The following is a 17,673-nucleotide window of genomic DNA, read 5'->3' on the forward strand; positions in this document are numbered from 1 at the left end:
GCAAAACTCCTGTGTAAACACATTTTAAGACAGTACTTTGAGCATTGATCCCAGCTGGGCCCCATAAAGTAAACCACACAGTATCACATTGTGATCCTCCCATTCAAACAGAGATTATTCAGTACTGTAAAAAGTATTTGCCAAGAACACGTACATATTTGAGCTGAGTTCAACCACACAACATTAATAATAATAATAATCTTAACAATTTAATGTAACTAACTAACTAACTTTTTTTTTGAAACTCTCAAATATGATGCATAAAGAAACCTGCAGATGGCAGCAAATCTTACATTTGAGAGTAACCTCATTGACCAAAGACCGGTTTCCTCTTGACATCTTTATTCCTGTCGCCGCAATACATTTGCCACATTTTCAAAGAGTAAATACATCTTAAATAGCTAAAACAGTTGTTATTCCTTCCACACCTCCAACGACAGTTTGCGAGGACGAAACAAAGCCCTTGAGCCACTTTGACCTTGTGCAAAGGTCCCTCCGGTCCGTGCGGTCTCCGTCATGCTCTCTAGGTCTTCTGACTGGTGCACGCATTGTCTGCTGGCTGGAGAATGCCTGTTGCAATATGATGAAGACGGCTAATGAAACAGGGATTTGAATACAAAGATTTATGGAAATCTATGTGTTATCGTGAATGAACGTTTTTTCTTTATGATTGACAGGGAGATGACAAGCATACTATTATGACTGTAATTACATGTTACAAACGCCACACCCTTTTTTTTTAATATATGAGCACAATGGGTGAAAAATAAAAGGTTAGAAACAACACAGCCAAAAGTGTGACCAAGGATCCACTCCTGCATTATTATGCTATTGTAAGTTAATCAAACAGGCTTCTTTCAAACACACCTAAACACACATTCACAGTTCATATCCTTCCTCCCAGCAGAGACATGAACACACTGAAAATACTCTACAACATCCACACTAACAAGACTGACCATATTTCTTTAAGCCATGTTATGAGGGAACTTTAACTGTACAAAATCGTTTAGGTGAGAAAAACTTTTGTTTTGTTTCGGCGACAGGAGACGAAGGCAAAATAACAGGTTACGTCTTTTGTGGAGGAAGCGTGGGATTTCTCTGTGGTCTGTCGCTAAAAACCTGCTTGTAGTGCCTGGAACTCTAAACATAATCATACGTGACGTATAACCGTGACTTAAAAGTAACACATGTTCCAATGTTTTGAGCAAGACAACTTGGCATATACTGGGCTATTAACTGGGTTGGCTTTCAGTCACAGACTCACATTCAAACGCACATGCTATTACAGACCCCCCACTCTAAAATCAGTGTAGTGTTTTAAGGGACTTGCCTTTCCTTTAAAATTCTATACAGCGCATAACGCGCTAAACCCTAACCCACTTCAATATTTTCTTCTTTTTTTTTCACACGTAATCAAACAAACAGAACAATGCAGCCAGCAGAACACATTCGTCTCAGGTAGATCTCGCTGCAGACACGAGGTACAAACCAGCTAAGATGTAAAGGTCCATTTATAAGTAAACCCAGAGCAGTCTTTTCCCACGTAGGCGGCAAATTAATGCAGTTCTCGGGAGCACAATAGTATGAATTTAACAGAGCGACGCACTCCCACAACCCAATATCCATCACCTATTACACGCAATAGTCCCGCACTTACAGTAAATATGATTCTGACATGAGTAGCACCTGAACTACTATTGTTCCATCGCAGAACTGAGGAGGCAGAGAAAGGAGGAGTGGTTTGAGGATAGAACAGTCCGAGGGGGGAAAAAAACTGCATAAGTGTAAGTCTGAGGCAGGACCGTGTGCGTTAAAACTCTATTTGGTGACATTGTGAACTCGGGTTTCCAGGACGGTTGAATGGTGACGCTTTCTTGCACTCTGGATTCCTGAGCCTTGTCATCCACTAGGACGGATTCTTGCCATCTAAAAATAGCCGTTATCACCATGTAGTAAATACGAGTTGGACAGCAACTGAAATGCAAGAAAAGTCTCCTGGTTGTCATTTCGTGTAAAACTGTAAGCGGTCGTTGTGTGACTGTGCAGGGGGTTTCTCCTATTTCCACATGCAACCCTCAACAGATATAAACCCACCCGAACCAAAGTATCCACAGTAAATAATCCTATTGCACCAGAACTTACGTACATTAGTGATTACTATTACAGAAAGACAATGTTTGCTGTAGCAAAGAAAACATTTGAAAGAAAAGAAGGCAGCTGCATTCTGGGAATTCATCCATCTTTATATTAAGAAATTCCAACTACGTGTCACGCCCAGTCCCCTCACTCACATATTGCTCTGTGGCTTTCAGTTTCTGCGATCACAAACAAAACTTGTCATATCCCAAAAAAACAAACTCTAGGCCTTTGTACAACCGGTCAAACAACAAAGTATAGTCATTTCCATGTCAGCCTCCAACCCATATCCAGCACAATCGGCACAACCGATATGCTCCACGCAGCCATTAGGGGGGGAACCCAATAGGCAGGTGGAGGGCGATGGCGGGACAAGGGGAGGGGCATCCATGTTCTAGTCCTTTCTATTGTAGTCAGTCGGTCCTTCCAGTGGGCAGGCGGCAGCGGGGAATGGAGGGGGTGGGGGGGTTAGGCTTTCAAGGTGGAAGGAGGTCAGAGACACCCCCTTTAAGACCAGTGTTGAGACTGAAAACAAATAAGTTAGCAGGAAACTTGTGGAACCATCCAGGGAGACCACGCCGGAGTGGACAAAGAGTCATTAGTGGCGTCGCTCTCAGGGCGACATGTGGAATAAAGGAGGGACCGGACCCGCTTAGATAGCCATAAAAGGCAACGGTCCAAATCCTCCTTTCCATGAAGGGCCACGGTTCAGTCGGGTCTGGTGGTTCCCTTGAGAGCTTTTGCTGCAATCCTCCTCTTTTTTGAAAAAGTTTATATTTCATCATTGCGTTGTTTTAACTTTCTATCAGTAAGTCCATGCTGCCACTACGCGCAGTAGCATTTCTCCTCAACATGCAACAGTCCGCTGTGGACAGAGGGGAGACAAAAAAGGGATGCGGATATTAGTGGCATCTTGGTGGCGTTTTGGGGAAGACAGTTACACAGTGAAAAGTGAAACTGAGGTTTCAAAACTATTTTTGGTCACAATGAGAAGTCAAACTGGACTTCCCATATTGCGTGACAACCTTAAAAAAAAGATATGTCTCACCTGCATCACGAGACCACACATCGACAGCTCATACAGTCCTGACCGCTCTCATCGGGTGGGTTCAGCTTCCTCAGCTTATGCTGTCTGATCTCTCTGACCAGTGTGTAGAAGGCGTCCTCTACTCCCTGTAAACACACAGCAAAAGGTTGCACGGACATCTGGACACAGGCAATGGTCAATTTTAAGTTTGAGCACACGGCATAAACCCCTTGTGAATAGACCTTGAACCTCTCAGGTGTCTTCAGCATTGAGAGGCCTGGTGACATCGCCATGACAACATGGACATTTCAGACGCCGTTAATCAAAAGAAATCATTGAGACTGAAAAAAAGTCAGTCGGTTTTTAACACGCTCTTCCGGTTAAATGATGAATGCGAGAGACTGCATGTTCCCCCATAGTGTGTGACAGTGAGTCAGAGACAGTGGGAGCTGTGCAGCGACGCGTCTTTATGCAGCCTTTCAAATACTGGTGCTCCGCTCTCAAGCCAAGGCAACCTGGCTACGAGTCACCGCATGCGTCATCATAAAGCGTTTCCAGCAGCGCAAATGGCATAATACTGCGGATCATTCACTAGATCCCATACATAGGACAGGCAGAGTTCAAATTTACAAATTTGATAGACCCCTGAATACCCCTCTGACTACTCCTCCCTTTAAAAGATTACAGCAGGGTTGTGAAGATTGACTTTTTATGTGATATTTTTATAGATATCTGTGACTACTTAGATGACTTATCTGACAAAGGTTTTGAACAAGGAGAACAAGAATCAAGGAAGTAGGATTTTGGTGGCTGGTGACAAAAAAAAGAAAGAAAAGAATCTTAAAAACAAAACAATCAGTGAACCATGTGTCTCTTAGGCAGGTATTGTGGGCGTGTGCTTCTTGCTCATGACCTACCTGTCGGGTTTTGGCAGAGGTCTCGATGTAAGGGATGCCATAAGACCGGGCGAGTTCCTGGGCTTGCCTCGTGTCCACCGTGCGTGCCGGGAGGTCGCATTTGTTTCCCACGAGCACCATGGGAACATCGTCAGAGTCTTTCACGCGTTTGATCTGTTCTCTGTGAATTGCACAACAATAGAAATTCCACAGTTGGGATTTATTTGGAAAAATTTTGCAGTACGTGACGCTGGGGAAACATGTCTCAAGGCTGCGTTCTCCCCCCTCTGCTCGTCTCTTTGTACACCAACAGCTGCACCTCCAGCCACCAGTCCGTCAAGTTCCTGAAGTTTGCGGATGACACCACCCTCATTGGACTGATCTCTGGTGGGGACGAGTCCGCCTACAGGTGGGAGTCTGACCATCTGGTGTCGTGGTGCAGCCAGAACAACCTGGAGCTCAACGCTCTAAAGACAGTGGAGATGGTTGTGGATTTCAGGAAGTCCCACCCTCCCCCATCACCCTTTGTGACTCCCGTCACCGCTGTGGACTCTTTCTGTTTCCTGGGCTCCATCATCACCCAGGACCTCAAGTGGGAGCTGAACATCAGCATTTCATATTTATGTATTTATTGCCTCATTGATTTATTTCATGATGTATTTCAAATGCATATTTCATGTATTTATTCATTTATTTAATTTGGACTAAAACGGCATTCCATAGTTCTTGCACTATGTTGTCGTATCTGTCTTGTTGTCTATTGTCTTACTGTCTGATGTTATACACCAAAAGTCCAGTTTCATATTTATGTATTATGTATTTATTGCCTCATTGATTTATTTCATGATGTATTTCAAATGCATATTTCATGTATTTATTCATTTATTTAATTTGGACTAAAACGGCATTCCATAGTTCTTGCACTATGTTGTCGTATCTGTCTTGTTGTCTATTGTCTTACTGTCTGATGTTATACACCAAAAGTCCAGTTCCTTGTATGTCTGGGTAATAAATGTTCCTGATTATCCCTAATCCGTGCACTGCAGTTGAGGTAAAACCACCCAGAGAGTTCTAGGACCCTGAGGAGCAGCCAGAGCCCGCCGATGGTACTTTGCTGTGCTGCACTGCTGAAGGGGGGAGGGAGAGGGATTGACAACGAGCGTACACCATTACCTCATCACCACAGCAGCCAGCACCAAACGGCCAGCAGCCAGGAGGGAACTGACTGAGAGGGTCAGATCAATCTATCAGGCTGGCCCTTTTTCGCCCTGAGCCACAGTGCAGCAGGATGCATCCACTGCAGCGGCCCTGCAGTCAACACTGCCAACGGTGTTCAGCAGAGGCAGCTATTTCTAAATCTAACTAAATGACAGCAAACACCAACATATTTTATATTCTGTGTTGACTGATTTGTAATAAATAAATAAAAAATCCAGTGTGGTGTCAGCAGCAGAGCAGAGGTCTGGTAGAAACGCCTTGAACGGTAAAATACACCACAGATAATAAAATAAGACAGCTCTAACGGGACTATTCTAGCATCGGACAAAAGATCCATTTTTCAAGTTACACAATGAGTACAGTGAGGCTCAAAAAGGCTGGACCACGATGGCTGCAGGTAAAAAAAGAAAACCGTGTGCGTCTGTGTGTGTAGGAAAGTCCCAAAAAGACAAACAACCTGCAAACCTGGAGAAGAGGTGGCAAAGTTAACGCGCAGCCAAGTGGGTGGCTAATGTGATGAGAAAGACAAAATGTGGCAAAGATAGAGAACACTGTCATCTACAGCTAAGTCCTCCTCCCTGCCCCCCCCACCCGTTCTCCTTCCCCGTCCTTGAAAGTGCTACCTCTCTCCGCTCCCCTAATTGAGTCAGCATCGATTTCATTGGTATCGTGCTGTAATCTTCCAGTTGGGGGCTTAGCTTTCTTCAGCCGAGTTAAACGCTCCAGCATGACATCACCAAACCACTGCAGCGAGCTGGCAACACGTACGTATACACACACCCCTCTCTGTCCGGGGGGCCGTATGGGAGTCCCCCGCAACACACGCGGAACATACAAATACACAGAAGCGTAGAAGAGAAGTAAACAGCAATCACTTGGATTCGGTCGTCCGCCCCAACGATGCTCCGTGTCATTGACACAGTTTCGGGGTTCCCCTGCGCACCACGGTGGTGCGCGGCCTCACTGCTATACACACACCTGTACTGGTGAATGTCCTGAAATGACTTGGTGTTGTTGATGGCGAAGACGCAGAGGAAACCCTCCCCTGTCCGCATGTACTGATCCCTCATGGCGCTGTACTCCTCCTGACCGGCAGTGTCCAGGATGTCCAGCAGGCAGGTCTCCCCGTCAATCACCACCTGCTTCCTGTACGAGTCCTGCGGGCAAAAGGGGGAGAGGGTCAGAATACGGGAAAGCTGCTACAAATCTACGGGTGAACAATCTGTAAGGAACGCCGGTGGAATTTGAAGGGGTCACAAAGGTGGTTGCATCCTTCGCCACCGAGGGCTGAGCAGCATGTCCATAAATAGAACGCACAGAGATGTGATGTTGATGGGATGTGCACCACCTGGAATCTGTTATCAATTCCCAGTCTGCACCCGGGCTTAAATGCACAGATAAGAGCTCAGAGGAGCTGGGGGATCGGAGCCAATGTTTAGCCTTTAGACACGCAGCCACTAAAACATGGGAGGGCTGTCCCTTTGTTTGTTAGAGCACAGGGGCCAGGAATGCCAACGCACAAAAAGGACATTGTCTGACCACAGGCAGGCGTGGTGAGAAAGAGAGGGATGGAGTGAAGGAAGAAGAGAGGAGAAAACATTCTCACTGGCTTGCCTCTCCTCTTGTGTGTTGTTTTCACGCAAATATAAGAATTACAAATGGGCACACCACATATTTCTTGTAAAAACTGACAGACATTTGCTTATGACTTCCCCTTGAAAAAGTCTGGAATCAAATATCTGTATAACGGCCCCCCCACCCCTCTCTCCCAGTGGAGAGAGCACCAGCAGACACACTACCACAATATAATTAACCATTGTTTACCTTCCTACCCCAACACGTCTCCGATGAGAATAATGTGTAGAACATGCAGAAGGGGGTCATACCTCTATGGTCGGGTCATATTCATCCACAAAGTGGTTCTGGATGAGCTGGATGGTGAGTGCACTCTTGCCCACGCCTCCAGCCCCCACCACCACCAGCTTATACTCCGTCATCTTTGCCGCTGCTGCTCAACGCACCAACACCACTGCTGGAGGGAAGAAAGGGTGGGAGAACGGTGCAGGTTATCATGGGTAAGAAGCATACACAGTACCGGCTCAGTGCAGAACAGTGTTCATTTTGGCAGCTATTTTTGATTTAGTCATTTAAAATGTAATTAGTTTTAGTCACATTTAATAGCCATATTAAACTCCCTTTCTTCCCTTCTCAGGCCCAGGGACCCCCTGCGTTGTATCTACAACTGCATAATAGTCTAGCTTGCAGTACTTGGTTGTCCATTAGATGTCCCTCCTAGGACAGGTCTATAGCAGGGGTCGGCAAACTTTTTGACTCGCGGCCACAATGGGTTGTAAAATGTGACCAAGAACAAATGGTTGAAGTGTTTGTGTGAGCTAATATAAATGACACGTGAAAAATCATTACATGAAAGGATTGGGATTTTAACAAATAGCAAAGCATTTATTTGCAAGGCAATTTAACAAATTGGCAACGGTGTAACAACTTCATGAGGACCAGGGACATAAACGCAACACTTTGTTGTCTTTGTCTGTTTACTGCAATGCTTTTGACGTGGCCACCGGAAACTTCATTGTCCTTTATTGTTTCCACTGTCCCAACAAAAGAGACCTTAACGTCCTACAATCGTTGCAATACATTATTTTCTTGGCTTCAGAACCTGCAATGAGTTTATTACGTTAGACGCGTTTGTAACGGAGCGTCTCATCCACCGAGGAAACGCTGCCTGCCGTCGCCAGAGAACAGAGCAGAAAGGTCCGACGGTCTTTAAACGGGTCTTCATGTTTCTGTGAAGCAGCGCGGCTTCAGCCCGCTAACAGGCAGCTAACAGTCAGCTAACAGTCAGCTAACAGTCAGCTAACAGGCAGCTAAACAGAGACAGCTGAGCTAAACTAACGAAGCCACATTCAAACTCGCCGAAGCGTAAAATAGTCGTCGCGGTCCGTAGTCGGTGCACAAGAACCACCGCTGCACCGATACGCGCGTTCTGGGTTCGTGGATGACGTCATCATGACGCGTTAGTAAACCGGAGAGATAGCGAGATCCTCCTTGTGGCACTGGCACGCAGTGGCACAACTCGCGTCAAGTAAGGGGCGGGCGTCTCAACGCCACCCCGAGTGGGCGGAGCCAGGCTTTCCCGGAAACGGCCGTTGTTTGTGCGACAGGTTAGCTGCCGTAAAGATGTTTTTTGTAGTTCTTTTTATTTTATTTCATGTTTTTTGTATTTATTTTATTGTTGGAATGCATTAAGCATTCCAAGTATTGTTCTTTGAATCTTCTATTTCTTCATCTTCTATTTCTTCCGCGCCCCCTTTCAACTCCTTCACATTTTCAGCTATTAAAATCCTCCAAATATTAAAATGTTCAGCTCCTTTCTGGCTTGAGGGCTATGACTTTTCAGCTTTCTACCTCTTAAGCTTGAATTTATATAAATCAATAATCATTAATTTTTTAACATGGTTTTCAAATGGAGATTGTTTTCAAATCCTCCTTAAACTTCTTCAACTTTCAGATTTTTCAGCTTCGCAAATCTTTCAGCTACAGACACCATTTGAACTTTCAAATGTTGACACAAGTCTCAACTATTTTATGAAAAAAACTGCTTCTTGATATCTATTGTACTTTTTTCATAATCACTGATTATGTTTCACTAGTTCTTCGCTCCGTTTCTGACTTTTACATGAGTGTGTATTGCGTCTGCTAGAGTGGAGAGCTCGCGGGCTAGAGTGTGGGGCAGCGCCAGAATCTGGTTAAAAAAAAATGGAACTTCTGTCCTTGCAGCCAAAGTATACACTCTAGAGGCTTCATTTCTTCAGATTAATGAGGGCATGGTTGTGCTGATTGGATTAATGTGTTCATAGAATCCCAGAGTTCTTTAGTTTTGGCCTATGGAGACCAACAGTCACACAACCTCTGCTAAAAGCCCCATAGCCTCCAATACAAATCTGCCGACATATTTCTCAAAAAATCAAGAAGGTACACGTTTTGTAAACTTCGTCAGGAGCCGTATTTTTTACCGGACAGACATAAATGACACCTCCCTGCGTTCGGTAGAGTCTTGGGTCTCGCACAAACAGCGTATTTTTTAGATAGCTATTATAGTTTTGCGCTGGTTGTCATTTGTTTGAGGTGTGGTTTCTTGGTAAAATCCGTTTACTCTGTGATCAGCCCGCGAAAACAGCAGCTGCGCCGTCTCCATGACGACCACACAGGCTCGTGCCAGCACTCACTCTCCCTCCCCTACGGAGTCTGACAGACACATAGACCTACGTGGGGAGAACATGGCGCTAGCAAACGCGGCGCTAGCTGGTAGTGAGCCGGCTCTTTGACGTGAACGCCTGGAGCCGGCTCCTGATTGGGGAGCCGCTTTGTTTTTGTGAAATGTAAAAAAAGAAAGTTAAGAAAATGAGTGTCAACAGGAAACCCAGCAAAATCTGGACACATTTCAATTACATTGACCTAAGGCAGAATGTAGAGTCTGCAAGACTAAAATCTCCGCACCCCACCCCAATCGAGCTGGCTCCACAAACAACCTGCACAGGCACATGAGAACTGTCCATCCTTTAGTGCAATTGGAAGACAAAAGACAAGAAAGTGAACCTGATAGTACAGCTTATGTTATTTCTGTATTATTTTAAATTCATTTAAGCTCCTGCAACTTCTGTATTTTTTAGAAAATCTGTTGAAATTCAGCTTCCCCACTTCCTGTATTTTCAGCAATTCTTTAAAATAATTTCAGCTTTTCTCATGGTTCTATTAACAGCAATGTTTTAATATTAATTTCTGTATTCTGTGATGAGGCTTATTCATTAAAAACGTCTTAGTTTGAATAACAGAGATTCTGTCTCCCAACCCCCTCTCACCCGATTCCATCATTACAAAATAAAAGCCTCAATGATTATCTGTACCTTAACCATGAAGCGGTTTCATTGAAATACATATTGCTCTTTCAAATACTACTACACTACAACCACTAAGCGTGTTACTAGTATTTCTAGTAGTACTACAACTGATACTTCTACTACCATACTACTAGTACTTCTACTGCTATTAATACTACAACTACTATTAATGTTATTACAAATACTACTATGGCTATTAGTATTACAGCTGGTTCTACTGCTATTGATACTAAACCTACTTCTACAGCTAGTACTACTAATACCACAATTACAATAATAACTAATACTACTACTAATATTACTACAAACTATTTTAAACCTATTTTTAGTCATCTCACCTTTTGTTATTTCTGTATTTTTTTAATTCATTGAAGCTCCTGTAACTTCTGTATTTTTTAGAAAATCTATTGAAAATCAGCTTCCCCACTTTTGTATTTTCAGCAGTTTTTAAAAATAATTTCTGCTTTTCCTATGCCTCTATTAACAGCAATGTTTTAATATTCATTTCTGTTGTTTTTTTTGCACGATTTCACATTTATTTCAGCTGTTTTCACTTTTTCAGCTGTTTTCGCTTTTTCAGCAAATCTATTGAAATTCCTTTCAGCTTCTCCCATTTCTGTATTTTCAGCAATTTCAAATTAATTTCAGCTTTTCTAATATCTGTCATTTCAGCAAATGTATTCAAATTCCCTTCAACTTTCTGTATTTTCAGCTATTTAAAAAAATTCAGTTCAGCTTTTTGCATTCCAACGCATTTTCAGCAGGAAATGCTTTTTCTAGTTTTATTTGATACACTACATATTTCCCACCTCTATCTCAAGTCCGACATATTCCGCTGGGGGGGTTGGGGAGGGGGGCGCAGACGGGGGTGTTCCGCGGGGGGGATCGGCGGTGTGTAATTCAGTGGCACGCAGTGGCTCTCAATGGCACAACTCGTGGCACTCAGTGGCCACAGTGGCACATCAGTGGCCACTCTGGCAATTCATTGGCAACCTGTTAGTCCTCAAAGCGCCACTCGATCCGAGAGGCTGCCGAGCTGTTTCTTGTTTTTTATTTACTTGAGTGGGGTTTTGTTTTTCAATTTATTGGGTTTGTTGAGCATGTTGTTTTGTTATTCTAGGACTTGCACTTCTTTTTCCTATTGCCACTTGTCAGATGATATCCAAGCTGCCACAATAATACCTCTAGATGTTAGAATTTATTCCAAAAATACTCTTTTTAAGGTTATTTTATTCTGTTATGTTTTCAATGAAAAGTGCTATTGGAACAAAAATTCAGTTACACATGAAAGCATTAATATTTGCCTAATCAATAGAGCTGAAGTTGTCATAAGTGGGACCATTAGAAGAATTAAATGAGACGCAGAGACTATTTAACAATAAATAATATAAACATGTAAAAACAACATGAAAATACATTTTAAAAATGAACTAGTCCCACTCTTTGAACAAAGCATCGACTTTGTAGCCCTTGTCAATAAACTCTCCCACAAACATTTTGTAGTCATCTCTGTACTGAAATTCAAGGACAAAGACATTTATCGGTGCGTCTGCGTCAAGAGTGGCCACTGAATTTACAAACCCCCCCCCGACCGAGAACCCCGCACGGAAGAGGTGGGGAATATTTAGTGTATCAAATAAAATAAAATAAATACAAAAAACATGAAATAAAATAAATAGAACTACAAAAAACATCTTTACAGCAGCTAACCTGTCGCACAAAAAACGGCCGTTTCCGGGAAAGCCTGGCTCCGCCCACTCGGGATGGCGTTGCCACTCACTTGCCGCGAGTTGTGCCACTGAGTGCCACGAGTTGTGCCCTGCTGGATAACGCCGTACTTTGCCTGTCTCTTGTCTGTCAGCTGCGGGCGAATTTAGGGGGAAAAAGTATCGTGACTTCGTCAACCACCAACAGGTTCGTCTCGTCTCGTCTCGTTAACGAAAGTTAGAATAGATTTAGTCATAGTTTTTATTTTTTAAGATCGTTTTCGTCACATCTTAGTCTCGTCTTAGTCATGGAAAAAAGGTTCGTTAACGAAACATTTTCATCATAGTTTTCGTCGACGAAATTAACACTGGGGCAGAACAACGGACATACGCAGTCTGGCTCTCTCTACCATTGGACTGCTGCCACGGAGGCCACAAACCCCTGCAGCTCAGGGGTGACAAACACCAGTAGTTTGTGTGAACGTGTGTGTGTGTGTGTGTGTGTGTGTGTGTGTGTGTGTGTGTGTGGTGGGAGCTGAGGTTGAGACCCCTCAAGAGGGGAATGTGAAAAATAGAGTGAGCAGCGGACTGTGTGCCGGAGACAGCCAGGGGGAAAACAAGAGGAGGCACGATACTGAAACGATCAATTGTTCAAAAAATGCATCATAGAAATATAACAAGGAAAAACCTGTTCGAGTTAAATATCTTTCAAAAAGGATCTGCATATTGTTCCCTTTCAAAACATACATTTTCACTATTACCAAGCTTTTGCTATTCCCCTTACTTTTTCTAAAGGGTTTTCTAAAAATGGGTTTTATGGCTTCGGGTGTGCCTGCTGTTGTCCCCCGAGGAAACACTGAATCCACTTAAAGGAGTCTAGTCGGTGTAACAGGGCACGTTGTCCATTTTCTGGAGGCTTTAACCTACACAACACAGGTGCTATGCCCTTCTGTAATTCTAACTCATAAACACTGAAGTACGATGAGCCGGTACAATTTTAAGGACTTGGAATAACATGCAAAGTTCTGCTTGGTCATCCCAAAAGATAATGGGAAATTCTTCTTTAGATTTGCATTTTAAATTGCAGTGCATAGCACCAAATCAACATTTATAGAAAGCAGGTTTCCAGAATAAATGTAGTAGGGAAGGAGTATTTTCCATAACTGGAAGCGTCTAGATGTTACAGAAAGGTTAGTTAGCAACACCGTCCTTCATATAGGTGGAGATCAGCAGAATGGAACAACAAATAGGGATTTTACCAGAGAGAGGTAAAACCAGGAGTGCCAAATATCGAGTCAGCTGGAACCACACATGCAGCCACAGAAGGCAATACAAAGAGGCACACACACAGATCCCCTGACATCACCCCTGACAACGCCGATGGCCAGAGAAATCCCAGGCGTGTTGAATCAATGGCTAAAGAATGCAGTCATATGGGCGTTTCCCCTACCTACGGGGGCAGAGTGTGACTCAGCTATTTGCTAATTTACCACAAAGTTACAAAATCTATGACCCAAGCATGAGCCGTGGCTAACCACTCTCCTGCTGGAAGCCCATTGTGAAAGCAAAGACGTCTCCCCCAGTTCTAGCTTCAGTTTGAGACCATGAGTGGTCAGGTGATGTCATCCCTGACGCCAGATGGAAATCAGTGGAATTACAGATCCTCCCAGGGGGTAGTTTCTCTTTCAGTTTGAAAGTAGTGATCAAAAACTCAACTTTAAAAGGAACTTCTACTTTGAATTGAAACATTGTCTTTGCCGCTATCGACACAGACTTCATCAAACCGTTAAGACATCTGCATCGCCCTAAAATCTTCCTCGAAAGGGGTGTCCTTTATCTTCCAAGGGAGCAACATGCACAGCTGGAGTGAATCTTCAACTCTGTGCAGGGAGGAGTAACGGGTGACTTGAACACTGTTGTCAAAGGACACACAAAGCCTCCAAAGACAGCTTGGTCAAAGGTAACGGAAATGCACCTCTGTGAAAACGTTTTATTTGTGACTGTCCTGTCCTGGGTTCATATCAGACCAAGCCTGCCTCACTGTTAATGATTGGCAGAGAAAAGAAGACCTGCTAACTGAAGACACAGACTTTTAGCTTCTCTCTCTCACACACTCACGGAAAACAGGTAGCTCTAAACCGCCCACCCCCGCTCCTGTAAAAACACTCGCTGGCACAACCGGAAGGGAATTATCCTCCATCTTCCATCTTGTGGCCAAACATTTAGCACCAAAAAAAAAAAGCAGCCTGGTACAAAGTGCAGCGCGCCTCGGCTGGTGGCAGAGAACGCCACGCTCCTCACAGCCTCCTCTAACCAAATAAATAGCAGCTGTGCTGGGCAGACCAGACGCTGGAACACCTTCGGTCACCGTGGGCAACGAGCTGGGCGCAGGGCAGGGAGTCACATCAGAGCTGGCTTAATACGCGGGCGCTGAAAGGACGCGATGAGGAGGAAACTATCGGACATACACAAACACTAAAAAAGGAGGCAGACACCTACTCTGTCACACAACCACAGTGCGCCAGATGCTGACACATTTCTTTCTGCATAAACAGATCTGAAGTGTACAACTGCCTAACAATTAAAAATGTTCAGCCCAAAATGCAGCTTCAAGACCCCCACCACCAGGAGAATGGAGTACGGAAAAACAGACCAGGCCTATTAATGATCCACACATACGTGAGGAGATGAATAGCTAAATGAATCATTGATAGTGATGCCGTCGCCTGCCCAAAACCACTTGTTGCCAGAAGGGCTCATAAAGAGAAGGCCTTTGTGCAGACAGAGAGGAGAGATGAGGACACGGCCGATGGAGATCACAATCAATCGTCTTACACATTTCCTTCACACATTTTCTCTACTTTCTGTCGAGGTTTTATCTATTTGTATTCGGAACACACAAATGAACTTGCCTCTTTGGCCGTGTCATGAGCTTTCTATTGCACAGTAAAAACCGTCAAAACAAATTGCATTTGCCCCATAAAGTGCAGTGTAAATGAAGGGGAAAAAACATCATATTCAACCACAACGAGGTCACGCAGCGTTCCACTTTTTTGTGCAATTTAAATATCAGACAAAAGTTAATAATCCAAAGGCAATGGCACTTACAGGAACAGATCAACCCATTAAAAAGGTGAGCAGTTCAAAGCTTCCGGCCGCCCCTGGTCAAATACTCAGCTCACAGACGGGCTCTGATTGCCATCTTAAAGTCACTGACCTATTTCACCCCAAAGTCCCCACAATCTTTGCGTAGCAGTTCTCTTTAGGATTTTCGAGGAGCACTATGCAGTATGCCTGCGTTTTGGGGTTATTTATAGCCGGCCACCTCCAGCCTGGGAAATTAACAGTTCGTTTTGAAACCCTAGAGCCCCGCCTGGACCAAGAGGATAATCTTACACGACAGCTTGCGGAGGGTGCAAGTACAGAGCAGCGAGAGGGGTGATGGGAGGGGAGCGGCTGAGGGCTACTTTTACTATATGCCCCACATAGAACCACAGGAGGGAGCGGTCCACCTTCGAAACTGAATAAATATGTACTGAAATCAATAATGAAAATGCTTTTTTTTCTCTTAGGTGATTCAGCTGCAGAGCTAGGATCACTGCGTTAAAAAAAAAAAAATAGTCAGTCAGTCTTTGCTAAACAGACGATGCAAGAAGCAGGGTACGCAAATGTGCATTCTGCCCTCCATTACAAGAAAGAAAGAATCCATACTGGCAGAGCCACAAGCCCACTGCAGAGTTAATAGATTTCTAATGGAGCAACGATGGTAAGGAGACCCTCTCTAGGGAGGTATCACGGTCAAATACTGAGACTCCAAGACCCCCCACCGAGCTCTCCGATGAAGTCCCAGAAGTAGAAAACTTTCAGAATCCACCTAAATACTGTTTAAAAAACACGCAAGAGCATATCCTATGCCATTTGTAGGTCTCAAACAGACATTTACCAATATGTCTCAGCCATTCACCCAATTAAAAACTGTATTAAAAGTTGGCATTTGTAAAATCGCCGGCATATGGACGAGTCTCACTTATTTTGTCTGAGAAGCTGGGCACCACCCAGCTACAGCTGTTCAGAAAAAAGGGAGATTAGCATCACACCTCTAACACTGGACCTCCTCCAGCTCTTGCCTTTTCTCCAGGACAACCACCACTGATCTGACGTCAAATGCACACGAGTAGGTCACGTCCTCCCATCCAGTGTGATCATGGAAACACAGGGGTGCACATGTTACTCATAGGCTTTGGGATGTTGTGGTGGATAAAAAAAAGAGGGGAGGCAGACCAATAAGCCACATATAAAAAACGCACAATAGTTGCTTTTCTTTGTGCGAAGGTACTAACTGAAAAATTGGTGAGCCGGGACCAAAGACCTACGTCAGCACGGGATGGGGGATTTGTATCCCCACTAGTCTAACGAGACCGCGCGGCCACGTTTTAAGTGATGGAAACGTAAGAACCGTCTTTGCCACCTTTTACCCTCACAGTCAACTAAAGCAGTTTTTTTAAAAGCAGCGGGTCTAAACGAGCGGCGCAGTCCGCTTTATAAATGCCTCGAAATGGAATCCAACTTCCGCAGTGATCCGTTGAGCTGTTGCTCCGTGCGACGGGGCGTCACCCTAACGTACTTGTTTCTGCGGCCACTACGGGCTGCAGCGTCGCCCTCTACATTGTCTTCACCCGACGGTCGAAAAAGGGCGAAACACAGAAAGACAACAACAACAACGCAGGAAACACACACTCTATCACGTTTACGCTTGACTGCCGCTCGGTAGAGATGATGGGGACATTTATTGAACTGGGGTTTTTTTGGTCTCCATAACCAAGGTAACGTTACAGCACCCGAACTCACGGGAGACCGCTAGTATCGAAACGGGGACCAACCGGGACGCGAGACAACGGTGCATAACGTATTGCGACATGAATCGTATCGCGTTACATGTGGCCGAGAGTTGACCGCTGACACGAGCTGTAACAGAGCTCGGCAGATAAACGCCGGCTGAGGGCGAATCAAAACGCGGGGATAGCTAATGTTAGCTAACTGTGGACCGCAATATCCAGCGCCCCCCCCCCCCCCCCCCCCAAAAAAAAGAAATATGAAAACATTTTAAAGCGGTATCATCAGACAAAACAGTCACTGCCAACGCATTTCGTACATGGGAACGTGCAGTGCTTACTTACAACAAGCAGAGGTCTAATTAGCTGCCAGAGGAACGTTTCGTCTGCCGGAGAAGAAGAAGAAGGAAAAAAATCGTCCAACTCTGTTGCCTCTGCGCTGTAATCAGAAGGACACAGGATGTGCGTTTTGGGGGGAGGGGGTCCGCTTTCCACCGTCTTCGGATATCTACACCTTTTAGTATATCCGATAAAGTGTTTTTTCAACAGCTACAGTGCACGGAGGCTTTCATTGGTTCTGGGTAAAAAACGAGCCCGCGTTGAACAATGTGCTTCCACAGAGTGGAGGGGATGAGGAGGGTCGAGCCCACGCCCAGCTCTACCAAACATAGAACCGCCCCGGTTACCATGCATGTTGCTGATGCATTCACAGACAGTCGGAAATGCGACCACTCCGCGACAACGGCCAGCTGACCTATTGACGTTAATCCAATTTAACAAAGTGACGGTTTTAAGGAAGAGACAAGCAAACACTTCAAATGCCACAAAAAAAGGTGGCGTCATTAGTCCAAATTCGCAATCACAAACACACCCCGCTGGGAAAACAAACCACCAAACAAACAACATTTTCTTGAAATAGTTTTACATTTCACCAAT

General features: G+C 44.5%; 1 protein-coding gene across 6 annotated transcripts; it reads right to left on the bottom strand.

Annotated features, from left to right (window-relative positions):
* Positions 1-325: 325 nt before the first annotated feature.
* LOC120812270 (GTPase HRas-like) lies at positions 326-17,424 on the bottom strand. Of its 6 annotated transcripts, XM_078097835.1 has the most exons (7): positions 17,083-17,403; positions 7,840-7,957; positions 7,167-7,312; positions 6,259-6,437; positions 4,084-4,243; positions 3,188-3,312; positions 326-3,004 (listed from the first exon to the last, which is right to left on the bottom strand). In XM_078097835.1, exons 3-6 carry the CDS (start codon positions 7,275-7,277, stop codon positions 3,193-3,195), a joined length of 570 nt encoding a protein of 189 aa, XP_077953961.1. In that variant the 5' UTR covers positions 7,278-7,312; positions 7,840-7,957; positions 17,083-17,403; the 3' UTR covers positions 326-3,004; positions 3,188-3,192. The 6 variants fall into 6 exon arrangements, 4 of the variants coding, with proteins under 4 accessions (XP_077953961.1, XP_040024040.1, XP_040024039.1 ...); XR_013455154.1 differs by lacking the exon at positions 7,840-7,957 and having other exon boundaries at positions 3,188-3,976; positions 17,083-17,397; XR_013455155.1 differs by lacking the exon at positions 7,840-7,957 and having other exon boundaries at positions 3,188-3,976; positions 7,167-7,309; positions 17,083-17,361.
* Between the last annotated feature and the right edge of the window lie 249 nt (positions 17,425-17,673).

The sequence above is a fragment of the Gasterosteus aculeatus genome, chromosome Y (genome assembly GCF_964276395.1).
Source record: "Gasterosteus aculeatus chromosome Y, fGasAcu3.hap1.1, whole genome shotgun sequence".
NCBI lineage: Eukaryota > Metazoa > Chordata > Actinopteri > Perciformes > Gasterosteidae > Gasterosteus > Gasterosteus aculeatus.